Raw genomic sequence first — 15638 nt, 5'->3', positions numbered from 1 at the left:
CACCCCAAACATGTTGATATACGTCTAAGATTGAGTCAAACATGTTGTAGCCTCATGCAATCCTCCAAAAATACCAGAAATCCCGAGAATAGCTCTTCATGTAAATACTTGCCTGTTTTACTTCAAATTGACGATCTAGACCAATTTAATCGAATCAATTACCCATACCAACAGATTTTTATTATTCGTGTTCTTCCTCTAGCAGTAGCAGAAAAACATTACTATAACTCGATTTTTATCATTCTTTTTCCTCCCACAGCTCTCTGTAATCCCTTTTGTAATCTGGCCATAACTCGACAGTTAAGAATATTCTCGTGAATATTTTCTTCCCTTTCTTGCCTTCTCACGTGTTAAATTGCTGCTGACACACTCCAAACATGCTGATATACGTCTAAGATTGAGTCAAACATGTTGTAGCCTCATGCAATCCTCCAATAATACCAGAAATCCCGAGAATAGCTCCTCATGTAAATACTTGCCTGTTTTACTTCAAATCGACGATCTGACCCAATTTAATCAAATCAATCACCTATACCAACCCAGTTTAACCCAATCAAGTCCAACCCAATAGAAATTTGCGATTGAGTCTTTCCCAACCCATCCCAAAAATCAAACCCTAATTCTGCCGGTTGAAAGGAGATTTTCCCGCTAATGGAGTGCCCTTATCCTATCCGGCGTCCCTTTAGCAGTTGTCCATCGGCGCCTCTAGTATTTTTTCGGGTTCCTTTATCACTTTTTCGAGCTATTTTTTGCTAAAATGTTTATTTCCCAAAAGCACCTACATACACATAAAACGCCGTAATAAATACAAAAATGAACCCTAACAATATGTAGAATTGAGACAAATCGGACACAAAAATGTGGCTATCACTCGGTGATGGACCAAACCAAGGCATCCCAATTCTTAAAAAATTCAACCATTTTATAAAATTTCTTTGTGTTCTTTGACCACTTTCTATTTTTTTCTCTTCCACTTTTTCTTCAGGTGATAGTTGGCTTATGCGAATTTCCTCCTCAGGTGATTCTTTCCTTAAATTCTTAATATCCCTCATTACTGGTTCAATAACCTCATGAAAATATTTTTTCACATTGTTCACTACATGGAATGCACAAAGGAAATATGTGCATACGGAAAAAACATCACTACTCGTGGTTATTAATGCACAAAGGAAATATTTTTTCACATTATCAGTTATTATGACCCTTGGAAGATCATTTTTCCGAAAGATTAACTTCAACTGTTGTGATCCCAAAAATAATTACAATCATTCTCATCTTTCATAAAACACCAAGATAACTTGAATGTTACCTTATCCGATGTATAACCCACGATGTTGAACAAAGACATATGATATTTATTTGTCTTGTAAGTGTAGTCCATCATAATATTTAGAAAGAATGATTGAGCCAATTGGACCATTAACGGATGAACAATGAATATTTAAAGAATCTTACCATACAACCCAATTTATTATTTGTGTTTGTAGTTGTAGTTGGTGGCTAACTTTAGAAATTATTACATAACCGACCTATTACCGTTCATATCTTCTTATAGTTGCTTGCGCATTATAAATTGCACCTAATTAAGGAAGACATGTTAGTTTTATCCTTCGCCTCGATCCCGCTGAGCATTTGACCGTGTGCGGTGGGTGTTTTAGTAAACCTCTTTACTTCCTCGAATTCACGAGGTTTTAGATTTGCACCATACATTACTTTTCAAATTGAATACAAGCTTGAAGGGGGAATCCATCCTTCCTCGTAATAAACTTGTATACCATATTAGTCTTTTTTGGATATACATAATCCTTTCTCTTGTGGATTACTTACTCCCCACCTCTCTCGCAAGCCATATCAAATCGATTAGATTTCCTTAATTTTACTAATACACACTTATTATTGAGAGTCGTATTTATAACCCACTTAATTGCCTCATCTTTACTCTTGAATTACAAATCACTTGAATACTGTTCAGAAGTATCTGAACCCAATTCTTGCTCAAGATTAATACTTTCACCATGATGAAGTACAATCTACTCAAATAAAAAAAATAGTCAAAATATAATATACAATCAGCATACTTAGAAACTCATACAATATCGACTGTTCAACAGTCAGCATAGGCTGTGACTCATAGAAATATGTCGATTGTACTATTGAAACAGTTGGCATACCCAAAAAAAACTTCTATGATAGTCGACATTACACAAATTTGGCTTCTATAACTAGGGCTATTCATGGTCGGTTTTGGTTCTGTTTCCAGCCAAACCAAAACCGAAACCAATACTATTGGTTACTAAAAATCTAAACCAAACCAATCCATTAACCATTGGTTCGGTTTCTAAATGATTTTAGCCGGTTTCGGTTTGTTCCATTGGGTTAATGGAAAACCGACTGTTGTCAGTTTTTTGAAACTGACAGTTCAAATCTTTTAAGAAAATAACAGTTGAATTTTTTTAACCTACTTGCAGAATGTAATTAACACACAAACGTAGTTCATAACTCAAGTTTATAAGCATAGTTTAAAACATAAACATTATAGATTCAAAATACATAAACTCCAAGTTCTGCATGCTCCAAATTCATAACTCAGTTGAAGATTCTGACGAATGCCGACTGGAGCCGAAGAAAAGAAGAAGAGAAAAAATGAACTCATCTGGGGTAAGGGTAGAACTTAGGTTTACAAAGAGTGAGATGGACGGGGTAGATTAAATATATCTGATTTTAATCAACGGCCTATACTTATCGGTTTTCTATTGGTTTTTGGTTCGGTTTTCAGGTCAAACCAAAACCGAACCAGTAATGTCGGTTTCCATTTTTTTTTACCATAACCAATCCATTAGTAAATGGTTTGGTTCGGTTTCTTCCTAATCGGTTTGGTTCGGTCCGGTTCCGGTGGAAAACCGAAACCATGTTCAGCCGTGTCTATAACAGCACATACCCAAAATTACTGGCCAATATCAAGGGACAATCGACATAGTTTGCGAAGATTTACTTAATACCGACTGTAGAACCAACAATATGAATTATTATGAATTTCCAACCCTGCTGACTGTCTCCAGATGTTTGCACAACTAACTGATGATTACCATACCGATTATTTGGATTTAGCATTTCCTTCATCATGTATCTATTCGTGGGTTTGTTTCTTCATTTTCCTTGCAAAGCAAACCAAAAATAACCACGTTTAACCTCATTTATACTTACACATGATTATTCAGAGTACTTGTATCATTAGTTTCTTCATTTTTCTTGTGTGGCTCCACTTGTTCCTTCATTCTCATATATGTCCTAATTGAACCTTGATTTAAGGTTTTTTCATGTATGAAATTTTGATTCTCTACAAAAGATTGCAATTGAGAATCCTTATTAAAATTAATGTAAGATTCGTCTTCTTTGTGAGATGAGAATTCTCCGACATCAATTCCTCACTAGAATCTCTCATTTCTTTTAAAGTTACCAAAATCCTTCTTCTTCTCCCTGCATTCTATAACTAACACTTAAAAAAAATCAAATCTTATGTTTAATCTTAACAAACTAAAATATTAACTTGTTAATCTTAATAAACTAGTCTAATTAACAACTAGCTAGTCAAGGATATATAATTTAACCACTACCAAAATTATTTGGATAAGAGCTTCTTAAATTTATTATTGCATATTATCGCGTTTTTTTTCTTTTCTTTTTTTTTGTGTTTTTGTTTATCCCCAAATTTGTGGGGTATTCCCCAAACATAGGTTCATTAATTTGTCATCAGACTAAAAGAATAATTCTCATACCACTGTTCAAATAACACTAATTAACTGACCCGATTAATCCATGCACACTTCCCCAAAGAAGTGTTAAATTTACTGGTTTAGTTGGTTTCACTACCTTGATCTTGTTAAGAATTTCTTCTCCGAGTACATAACTAATAAAATTAAATCTGATAATGATACATGAACGTTCTTTAAAAAGTGTTTTATTCACAAAATCAGATTCAACCCAGTATATATGAAAAATGTTTTTCTAGGAAGTCATTTTATGTATAGTCATAGTTATTTCAAAAGGTTCTTACAAGTGTTAAACTTATGGCGTTCACAATAAGGTTTACAAGCCTGGAAAAAGTGGTCAAATTGGTTGATTCTAAAGTTGGTTCGTCGTAAAAAAGAACCACTTTTTGATTTAAGGAAAAGCGCGTAATGGCTACGCGTTAGCACTTGCCAGCGAGTAACCATGACCAGTTGAATAACTTTTTCTTTTGGTTTTAGATTTTTTATTATACTAGGTCTTTTCAGTCATATTATAAAATCATTACGCGTTTTTCAATATTTTTTATTTTTGTTTTATCTTTAATTCTGGACAGCTAATTGCCACGCGTCTCAATTTTTTTCATTCATAACTATAAAAGCTAATGTATTCCAACGTCTGATGTGGCATGTGTAGTTTTAGAGGAATTCTAACCGAAAATATCTAGGTACTGAGATTTAATTTCTTTTACCTGCTTCATGGCTAACATTTAATTCCTACGAGAAATTGTAGGGCACAACTCTTTGCCAGATTAGAGCTATACATGTGCAACTTGATATCTAATTTTTCCTATTCAGTAATTGGCATAATACTATAAACTAATAATCAGTTAAACTAACAAGTTTTGGAAATCCGGTAATGCCTCAAATTGGTGTTTGTTGATAGGGAAAGAAAGATGTTAAATTTAATTAAGGAGGTTAGAAAAATAGGTGAGAAGGATTAATTGAGGGTGATTGTTTATTGGCCAGTAGCTACATATTTTCATTTTTAGAAGTAACTAAATAAATGTCCATGTATAAACATAATATACCTATAGCTAGAGAGGGATGGTATATTGCTCATCATATTCATATCGTGTAAAACCAACAAAAGTGACTTCTCATCTACAACCACTTTCTTCATCTTCATCTTCTTTTCTTGTAAACATATTGTTATATAAATATTAACTAAGCCACCCAGGTGTGATCCTATTATCATATAATCTTCATCAAGGTCAGAAGTGTACATGTAAACAATTGCGCGAGCAGGATAATAAAATCCAACAATCACCATCGATATAGATTGAAGATATATGGAAGCAGATACAGTATCATCATCTGTTGGAGGCAGTAGTAGTACCAGCCGCGGGAATAATAATAATCTTGATGATCTGACAAACAAAAGTTGCCCAAGAGGTCACTGGAGACCCGCTGAAGATGAAAAACTTAGACAACTGGTTGAGCAGTATGGCCCTCAAAACTGGAATTCAATTGCAGAAAAACTTCAAGGAAGATCAGGTATACACAATCATATGGAGAAATCTCATCAACTATAGCGTAGATCGATCGAATCTTTCAGTCAGTACTAATTGTTATAACTATATATATACATATATATATACTGATGCATGCACATGCTTTTTCGAGCTTTCATGTCTTCTATATATGTTTCGATTATATACAAAGAATTTAATTGGTTTGTTTGATTGCTTAATTATATAGGGAAGAGCTGTAGATTGAGATGGTTTAACCAATTAGACCCACGAATTAACAGAAGACCCTTCTCAGTGGAAGAAGAAGACAGGCTTCTTGGAGCTCATCGCGTTCATGGAAACAAATGGGCTCTAATTTCACGACTCTTCCCTGGCAGAACAGATAACGCTGTCAAGAATCATTGGCATGTCATCATGGCTAGAAAACAAAGAGAACGATCCAAATTACTGTACGGTTCAAAGGGATCCTCATCATCTAGTAGTATTAATTATTATGATAAAAGTAATGGTTTTGTAGGAATATACTCATCACTAAGATCTAGTCACAACAATGATCTATATAATTGCTCGAGTGAATTCCAATATGAAAACAGTTGTAGCAGCCGTGGGATCAATATTGAATTCCGAGAGAGGCACAAAGATATCGACAGCAGCGATGAACATGAAGCGCTTGAAATCTTCTGGACGGGCACATCACTTTCGGATAAGTCAGTACAACCTTCTTGGGTTTTTCCTGCAGGACCAACAGGTACTGTCTACTCGCAACAGAAACATTTGATGAATGGATTAGGTAATGGTGGAGGATCATCAACATTAGTAGTAAGGGATATATTTCGCAGTTCCACTTCTAGCAATGCTTGTCGTATCATGGAGAGGCCATCGTCATTACATGGTTTTAATGGCGACCGTTCATCAGCACTTCATCACTATCATCATCAGTGTTATAATTTATCAAAGTATTCTTCTTCATCAATGTATGGACCGGGATACAGGAGTTTAGGTGCAGCAATTACTGAACCGGGCAACTTTGTCAGAATGTCACATCCCGCTGGCGAGCTCCCCACAAGTAATCTTGGTGATGGTACGGGTTTACGTTTTGGAAGTGATAAGAAATTAACCAATAAGCAGGATATAGTTCATTTAGGCCATACTCGTTCATACGAATGTCCGAGGTTGAGCATGTCAAACCAACTGCAAGAGCAATTAGGGGATCCTCATGATCAATCCGCAGTGGAACAAAAAGAGGTGCCTGCTTTTATAGACTTTCTTGGAGTTGGTATTTCTTTGCCTTGATGATATTTCTAGCTTGAAACAACTAATGTTACGGTTATGTACCTCTAGCTAGAGAATAATTAGTTGAAATCTTATGCTGTAGTAGTTTTCTGTTGATGTTTGGGAATCCCGGGCACCAACTATACATATAAGAGTATACTGTTCTTATATTTACTTATAAAAGTGTCATCTGCCGTGACTGTAAGCACCTGTTGAGGTCTTTTGCAGTTCTAACATTATAACGACCGCACATTGTCGATTTTTTTTTTCTTTCTAAACGGAAAAACCTACCTAGTTAGGTAAATGTTTTTCTGTTGTGCATATATTATCGGCCTGCAAGTGATAATGACCGACAAAATTCGTAAATTTGAATATCATTGACGCGAGTCATGTCCAAACCCATTTTTCAAACTTCAAAATTGCTTTAAGAAAACAAACAAAATTCAAACTTGGATGGCTGGTGTGAGAAGTTCATCGTGGCATATATAAGTTTTACGGTATTCGTCGCAAAACTTAGTTTGAGAAGAAAATACTGTATGATGGGTTATAGGCCTTGGTTGTGTTTTGGCAGGCGAATGCTCTAGACTGTCATACATTTGTTATTCCAGGATAAAGAAAAACATGCAATTTCGTGTTAAGAGGAAGCTCGTCTCTGTACTTAACTAACCAAACTGATCATCAATATGGACATTTGCTAGTCAAAGAGGTTACCCATATAATTATTTAATCGATTCTTTTAACTGTCTAAGTTTTCATAAATAAAGAAACCTATGTTTCAATCTTGTTTAGTTAATTTGTAGTACACTGATCATTCTATATGTTAACCCTCTATTTACTCATTTGCATAGACAATAAATGCCACCAAGAAATTCAGTTACCTGGACAAACAAGTTTAAAACATCAAAATGTCAATTGTACGTCTTCTTCATAGCAAACCCAAATCCGAAAGAATATATTTCTTACTCTACCAATTGATTAAGAAACTTAATATTAACAAACATCTCTACATCTCTCAAGCTAACCTATCCTTTCTTAACCAGAACCAGTATTAACGTCAACAGTCACCTTCAAACCCACGTACTGTGTATCTATTAATACCAAACCTTGTTTTTATACATTTAATTTAATTTATGGTATGCGCACATCTGTACAATCTATATACGGTATACCTATGATCTAGCTTATAACTGACAAGCAATTTATATTTTCTGTTTTTTCAACAATTTAATGCATTTTGTTACAAAATGCATTCTCTTTTGGTTAGTGTTAGCTTCATAGTCCACTAAGTTAATTAGGTATATGTAGGCAATGATCCCATCGAATTGATTTCTTCTATATTTAGAGGTCCTGGGAGTTGGATCCAACACATTATGATGATACATATATACATGCAGGCTAATCCCTCTGTAAAGTAAATTTCCTAGTAAATTCTTGAAGTATATGCAGGTTTATAACCTAGACTAGATGATACATCTGTAGGATTGAGCTAGCACAATATACGTTTCTTGATTCCATGCACAATCCAAAACAAAGTTATTTTCTGGTTTGAGGTTCCAATATTTCGAAACCACCATAGACCGTCAAAAAAGAATTACGTACGTTCTCAAACTCACAATAGCTTCAGGTCTAAGATGGCAACATGTTCTACAAAAAAAAGCACCTGCAAGACGGGCATGCAAGATTTGTTTTTCAAATCTTGTGGCCAAAACGGTTCATGGTCATGAAGTCTGTGAGCAATAGCCAAATTGCAGAAAAATTAAAGGATAACAAATGGAGTTGCAAATTATTTGCATTTTGAAACTTGTAAATATTTTGCAAGGATGTTTTCTGCAAAAAAAAAAAAAAAACGGAAAAATGAAGAAAGAGACGATATGTAATCCGTTTGTCGAATGAGGATATAAAAACTACAAGAAAAATGAAAAAGAAAACCTTAGGCGTGGCATATTTTAATTTTTTTATAATCCTTGAAGTTGATTAACAAGATACTGCAAAGTTGAGTATAATACATTTAATTATAGTTGATTAATTAATTATATTAATCGAGGTGTAATTAGTTTCAAGGTATTAATCATCACAAAATTGGTCAAAAAGACCAAAACACAAAATTCCTTGGTGAAATAGATTCTTAGTTTTTGATACTGTTTATATAGCCAAACATCAAAAATATACTGTTTATATAGCCAATTTGGATATTTGGCCCAGGAAAATTAAAATAAAAAAATATGTCTTACCTAAAATACCCCTAACCTTCTAAACTCTTCTTTTCAAAGAGAATTTATTTCTCTTTTCAAAAACTCCCCGTCCCGGCAGAGCTCGTTTATTCCTCACCTGCAGAATTCGATCAAAGTTTCAGAGCTCGTGTCTTTTTTAGATCTGGTTGATCAATCATGGTGATTAATGATTGTTGAATAGTTTGTTGAATCGAAGTTTTCAATTGGAGTTTCAACTGTTGAATCGAAGTTTCATCTAATAGCGTCGAATGGTAAATTTCAATTGAAATAATTTTGATTTGGTTTTTGTCCAATTGAAGTTTCTCTGTTGATTTTGAAGTAATTTTTAGTTGTTGATGATTTTTTATGAATTTGAAGATTAATCTTTGTTAGTTTTTGATTTTAGTTGTTGATTTGGAATATCCAGGGTTATGCATAAGCAGTTATGCATAATAAGCTACGCAGTTATGCATAGTTGCTTTTACTGCATAACCAGTTATGCATAACAAGTTACGCAGTTATGCATAGCTGCTCTTACTGCATAAGCAGTTATGCATAACGTCATGCATAGCTGTTTTTACTGCATAACCAGTTATGCATAACAAGTTATGCAGATACTCTAAACAATGCATAACAAATCATGCAGTTAATTTTGGATCTGCATAACAAGCTACGCAGTTATGGTTGCTTTTACTGCATAAGCAGTTATGCATAATAAGCTACGCAGTTATGCATAGTTGCTTTTACTGCATAACCAGTTATGCATAACAAGTTACGCAGTTATGCATAGCTGCTCTTACTGCATAAGCAGTTATGCATAACGTTATGCATAGCTGTTTTTACTGCATAACAAGTTATGCAGATACTCTAAACAATGCATAACAAATCATGCAGTTAATTTTGGATCTGCATAACAAGCTACGCAGTTATGGTTGCTTTTACTGCATAACCAGTTATGCATAACAAGTTACGCAGTTATGCATAGCTGCTCTTACTGCATAAGCAGTTATGCATAACACTATGCATAGCTGTTTTTACTGCATAACCAGTTATGCATACCAAGTTATGCAGATACTCTAAAAAATGCATAACAAATCATGCAGTTAATTTTGGATCTGCATAACAAGCTACGCAGTTATGGTTGCTTTTACTGCATAACCAGTTATGCATAATAAGCTACGCAATTATGCATAGTTGCTTTTACTGCATAACCAGTTATGCATAACGTTATGCATAGTTGTTTTTACTGCATAACCAGTTATGCAGATACTCTAAACAATGCCTAAGATGTTATGCAGGATAGATATGATTTGATTTTTTTAAATTTGATCTTTGCTGTTGTTGATTTGATATTTTAATTTTGAGTAAGAATTTTTTTTTCTGAAGCAACATGCAGGATAGATATGCATAACAAGCAACATGCAGGATAGATAATAAGTTATGCAGTTCACCATGTTTGCTTTTACTGCATAACCAGTTATGCATAATAAGCTACGCAGTTATGCATAGTTGCTTTTACTGCATAAGCAGTTATGCATAATAAGCTACGCAGTTATGCATAGTTGTTTTTACTGCATAAGCAGTTATGCATAACAAGTATTGCAGGAAACTGATTTTCGGATGGTTTCTGATGAATCTGCTACTGTTGATGGTTAGGAGACGGTGGAGGAAATCGATTTCTGATGGTTTTTGGTTTAGGGAAACAATGGACGAATTTGTTCCTCTTCTAGTTTGTGAGAAGATGAAGAAGAAGGATGTTGGCGGTTTTCATCTGAAGAGAGAAGGAGAACGTGGTTTTGTTGAGGAGACGGGGAACGTACAGTTACAAAAGGGTAATTGGGTCAGTTTCAATTAAAAAGTTGAACTGTCCATTTGACCCAGACGAAACTTCTACCAGTCCATATGGCCAGAAAATTTGTGTTTTTGGCTAGATAGCCCATTTCCTGATTAATCATCTTGTTGTACAACAAACCATCTCAACATTCAAAAATTCAAAGTACACTTGTGCATCCTAAGACAATGAAATAACTTACTCTTATGAATTCATTTCCCAGTGGCAGAAGAAAATGACAGTTGACCAACTTGTTGCCAAGCTAAGCTAATGTTTCTACTCTTTCTCTTCAATTGATAAAGTTATCTGTTTCATTCTTTTTCTTTTGGGTCATTGACAAAAACATATATTGTCTTACTTCCCATGATTTTTTACATGAAGTATTCCAAATGTTCTCTTCATTGCATAGGATACTGCATTTGACGAGCATTCAAAATATAATCGTGTAAGAAGTCTTGCCACAAGCGAGTACTGCCACTAGAAAATACAACAATTGCCATCACAATTATCTGTGGATTAGACATTTGGTAATCGCAATCCTCTTTTCGTAACATCACTAAGCCGCATTTCGCGACCAATTTTTAGTTCGGTTTTCTTTGGTCTTTTAAACATTGTGCCAAGCAAACGATGCTCACTTTCAAGGTAAAAGGAAAAAATAGCTCCAAAATGTATGTTATCTAAGTAGAACGTTATTTTTAGGGGAAGATAAAACTATAAACCATAGGTTAACTAGAAGAGAATATAGAAGGGACTGAACTTGTTTTTGATTAACTGAATTGTACGAGAATTATCAAAACAGAATACAAAGTATTTATACACAAACTTCCTTGAGCTGCAAGGAAAGTGTGTTTCCTAACAAAGGTTAAATTCCTAAAATACAATTTACTTGAGAAAAGGAAACTGTGTGTTATTTTACACACTAACATATGATGAGTTAACACCCTCCCGCAAGCGTAACGGGTTATCCTGAACCGTTATCTTGGACCTTAAAAGAGAAAACCTATCTTTAGATAGTGGTTTTGTAAATATATCCGCAATTTGATCTTTAGAGGATATAAAACGAACATCAAGAAGTTTGGAAGCAACTTGATCACGAACAAAATGATAATCAATTTCTATATGCTTCGTCCGAGCATGAAAAATAGGATTAACTGTGAGATAAGTTGCACCAAGATTGTCACACCATAATATTGGAGGAGAGCGTGTAGTTATGCGTAGTTCTGAAATAAGTGACTGAATCCACATAATTTCAGCAGTAGCAATAGCAAGTCCTCGATATTCATCTTCAGTACTAGAACGAGAAACTGTTTTCTGTTTACGAGCACTCCAGGAGATAATATTTCCACCCAAATAGACACAATACCCACTAGTAGAACGACGATCATCAAGAGAACCAGCCCAATCAGAATCAGTATATGCACTGAAAGATAATTGTAAAGAGGGGGATGGCCGAAGAAGTATACCAAGGGTACTTGTATGCTTGAGATAACGAAGAATACGCTTAACTAAACCCCAGTGAAATTCGGTAGGAGCATGCATAAATTGAAAAACTTTATTGACATCAAATGCAAGATCGGGACGAGTAAATGTTAAATATTGCAATGCTCTAACAATACTACGATATTCAGTAGCATCAGTTAATAAAGTACTTCGATCATAAGAAATATCACCAGAAGTACTCAGTGGAGTGGTAATTGGTTTGATTCCATCCATTTTTGCTCGAATAAGAAGATCATGAGCATAACGTTGTTGAGAAAGAAATAAACCCGAAGAAGTACGAATTGCCTCGATGCCAAGAAAATAAGACAATTGACCAAGGTCTTTAATTGCAAATTCTTGTTGTAAACGAGTGAGAATAGAGGAAATACCTGTACTACTGGAGCCAGTGACGATAATGTCATCCACATAGACCAACAAATAAATAACACCATGAGTCCCATTGTAAATAAACAATGACGAGTCACACTTCGAAGTAACAAACCCAATTTGTAACAAAAAGGTGCTAAGTCTGTGGTACCATGCACGAGGAGCCTGTTTAAGTCCATAAAGAGAACGATGTAATTTGCAAATATATGTAGGGAAACGAGGATCAACATAACCTGGAGGTTGTTTCATGTACACCACTTCTTGAAGTTCTCCATGTAAGAAGGCATTCTGCACATCAAGTTGATGGATAAGCCAATTGGAAGACAAAGCCAATGTAAGAATAATACATATAGTACACGGTTTGACAACCGGACTAAACGTCTCAGAGTAATCAATCCCCTCTTGTTGATTATAACCTTTTGCAACTAGCCGAGATTTGCGACGTGCAATTGTACCATCAGGATTACGTTTGATTCGAAAAACCCACTAACATCCAATAACATTCATAGAAGGAGAATATAGAACTAATGACCACGTACCATTTCGAAGCAATGCATTGATCTCGTCGTCGGATGATGTACGCCATTGTGGATCTTTATGATCTTGGGAAATACAAGTAGGTTCAAGAGCTGAATCACATACAAGAGCATATTTGGAATTTGGTTTAAAAATGCCATCTCTAGCTCTTGTGACCGTTGGGTGTGTGGGAAGAGCAGATACTGTTGCAGACATGGAAGCATTAGTAGATGCTGGTGCCGCATTAGTAGAACTGGACGATGCTGCAGAAGTAGATGTCGTGATGATTTCTGGTGTTGGGACCGAAGGAGATGTGGTGGAAGATGTTGGAAACTGTAGCTGATCATTAGCAGAAACATGTGGAGGTGATGTCGGCTCATCATTGACAAAAGCAGGTGGCGGCTGTAGCTGATGATTAACGGAAGCAGGTGGCAGCTGTAGCTGATGATTAACGGAAGCAGGTGATGTCGGCTCATTATTAACAAAAGCAGGTGAGGTTGGCTGTTGTGGATACTGACGAAGTATATGCTGTCCAATGAAAGCTGGACGATCTAACAACATCGGAGAGACAGAGAAACGAGAAGAAGAAACCAATAAGGGAGAGGGTGGAGTTATCTGTGAAGCAGTCGATGCCGACGAAGGTGATGACGCGGATGCAAAGGGAAAGGTAGTCTCATCAAAAACAACATGACGACTGACGTATATTCGACCCGTAGGAACATGTAGACACTTATAACCTTTGTGACATGGACTATAGACAATAAAAACACAAGGAGAAGAGAGAAAATCCATTTTATGGGACCTATATGGACGCAAGTGAGGATAACATAGACAACCAAATACACGAAGAGAGGTGTAATCAGGTGGAAGACCAAAAAGAGCTTCATATGGAGAGGAATTATTAATGGAAGTCGAAGGGACACGATTCATCAAATAACAAGCAGTGTAAAAAGAATCATACCAGTATGAGGACGACACAGAGGTCATATTTAGGATAGTAAGACCAGTTTCACGAATGTGACGATGACGACGTTCAACCAAACCATTTTGCTCAGAAGTATGTGGGCATGAAAAACGATGAAAAATTCCAAGTTTTTGGAGATGCAGAGTGAGTTTGCGATACTCAGCAGCATTATCAGACTGAAATATTTTTATCTTTCGATTAAAAAGATTTTCAACATGTTTTTGGAACAAAAAGAATATAGAAAAAACTTCATATTTTTGAGACATAGGAAACATCCAAGTAAAACGACTATATGCATCAATAAATATGACATATATTTGTAACCTTCATTAGATAAAATATGAGAGGGTCCCCGTACGTCGGAGATAACTAAATCTAATGGATTCAAATAAACAGTTGTACTGGATTTAAAAGGTAACTTATGACTCCTATGCTCATGACAAGAAGAACAAAAACTAATAGTTTGGTTTGAAACTGGAAGAGAAAACTGAGAAATAACTTTGCGAACTGTGCGCATCATTGGATGACCCATTCTAGCATGCCAGGCTTGTAAACTAGCACGTTCTCCTATGCAAGCTTGAGGAGATTGAGATGAAGCATCAAGTTGATAGAGACCACCCTTCCTACTGCCGCGAAGAAGAACCTTCCCGGTACATCGATCCTTCACAAGACAAAAATTCGGATGAAATTCAAATAAGACATTATTATCAGTTGTAATACGAGAAACAGACAAGAGATTGTGAGATATTTTTGGTGCAAAGAGAACATTGCAAAGCTGCAACTTACGATTGGGAGTTCCTAAAATAGAGGAACCAACATTAGAAATTGGTATAGAAGAACCATTACCCACCTGTATTTGATCAGGACCAGTATACTCAGTAGGAAATTGAAGATGAGAAAGATCATTGGGTGGGCGAAAATTTCTGTCATAACGGTTCCAGCAATCTTGGTCCTCATGATTCTTGCGCCCACAAAGTTGACAAGTCACAGCTGAAGTTTCAAAATTTGTAGCAGGCCCACGTTGAGTTTCAAAACTAGCAGGCCCATGTGGAGTTTCAAAACGAGCAGGCCCACGTTGAGGTTGATTTCTGTTGTTACCAGAAACACGAGATTGAGAAAACTGGGAAACAGAGGACGCAGAAGACCCACCTGATGAAGAAAACCGTGATGGAGGCTGTCGAGACTGTACAGCAAGATTAGCAACTGGCTGAGAGTTTAACATCTTTGTCTGTTGATCGATACGTAGCTCAAAGGTCAGGAGAAAAGTGATAAAATCTTCTACAGTCAGCGAGCTCATTGTGGTGGTTAACGACGTAACAATGGCATCATAGGAACTGTCCAAGCCAGCTAAGATACAGTGGCGGAATTCTTTATCTGTAACCGTGGTGTTGGCAGCAGCAAGACTATCGACCAAATCTCGAGCATGATCAATATATGACCGCATGGTTTGAGAACCTTTCTTAAGCATACGTAACTCACAGTGCAGATGATGTATTTGTGCATCAGACTTGGAAGCGTACAAAGATTCAAGAGAGGTCCAGATTTCTTTGGCTGTTGTAAGACGATGAACATGATGAAAAACAGAAGGAGTAAGAGACGAAAACATCCAACTAACCAGGATTTTATCTTGTTTAGTCCATGAAGCAAAAGCAGGATTGGGAGATTCATTCGCAAGAGTAGGCGCAGGGCAGGGTTTGGTACCGGTGACATGGCCATCTAAAT

The 15638-nt window shown here is 35.9% G+C and overlaps 1 protein-coding gene across 1 annotated transcript; it reads left to right on the top strand.

The window, feature by feature from the left end:
* Positions 1-4901: 4901 nt before the first annotated feature.
* LOC113283304 lies at positions 4902-6734 on the top strand. The gene is made up of 2 exons (XM_026532519.1): positions 4902-5282; positions 5487-6734. Exons 1-2 carry the CDS (start codon positions 5078-5080, stop codon positions 6548-6550), a joined length of 1269 nt encoding a protein of 422 aa, XP_026388304.1. The 5' UTR covers positions 4902-5077; the 3' UTR covers positions 6551-6734.
* The last annotated feature ends 8904 nt before the right edge of the window (positions 6735-15638 follow it).

The sequence above is a fragment of the Papaver somniferum genome, chromosome 5 (genome assembly GCF_003573695.1).
Source record: "Papaver somniferum cultivar HN1 chromosome 5, ASM357369v1, whole genome shotgun sequence".
Classification (NCBI taxonomy): Eukaryota; Viridiplantae; Streptophyta; class Magnoliopsida; order Ranunculales; family Papaveraceae; genus Papaver; species Papaver somniferum.
This window is presented reverse-complemented; position numbering and strand designations above follow the sequence as displayed.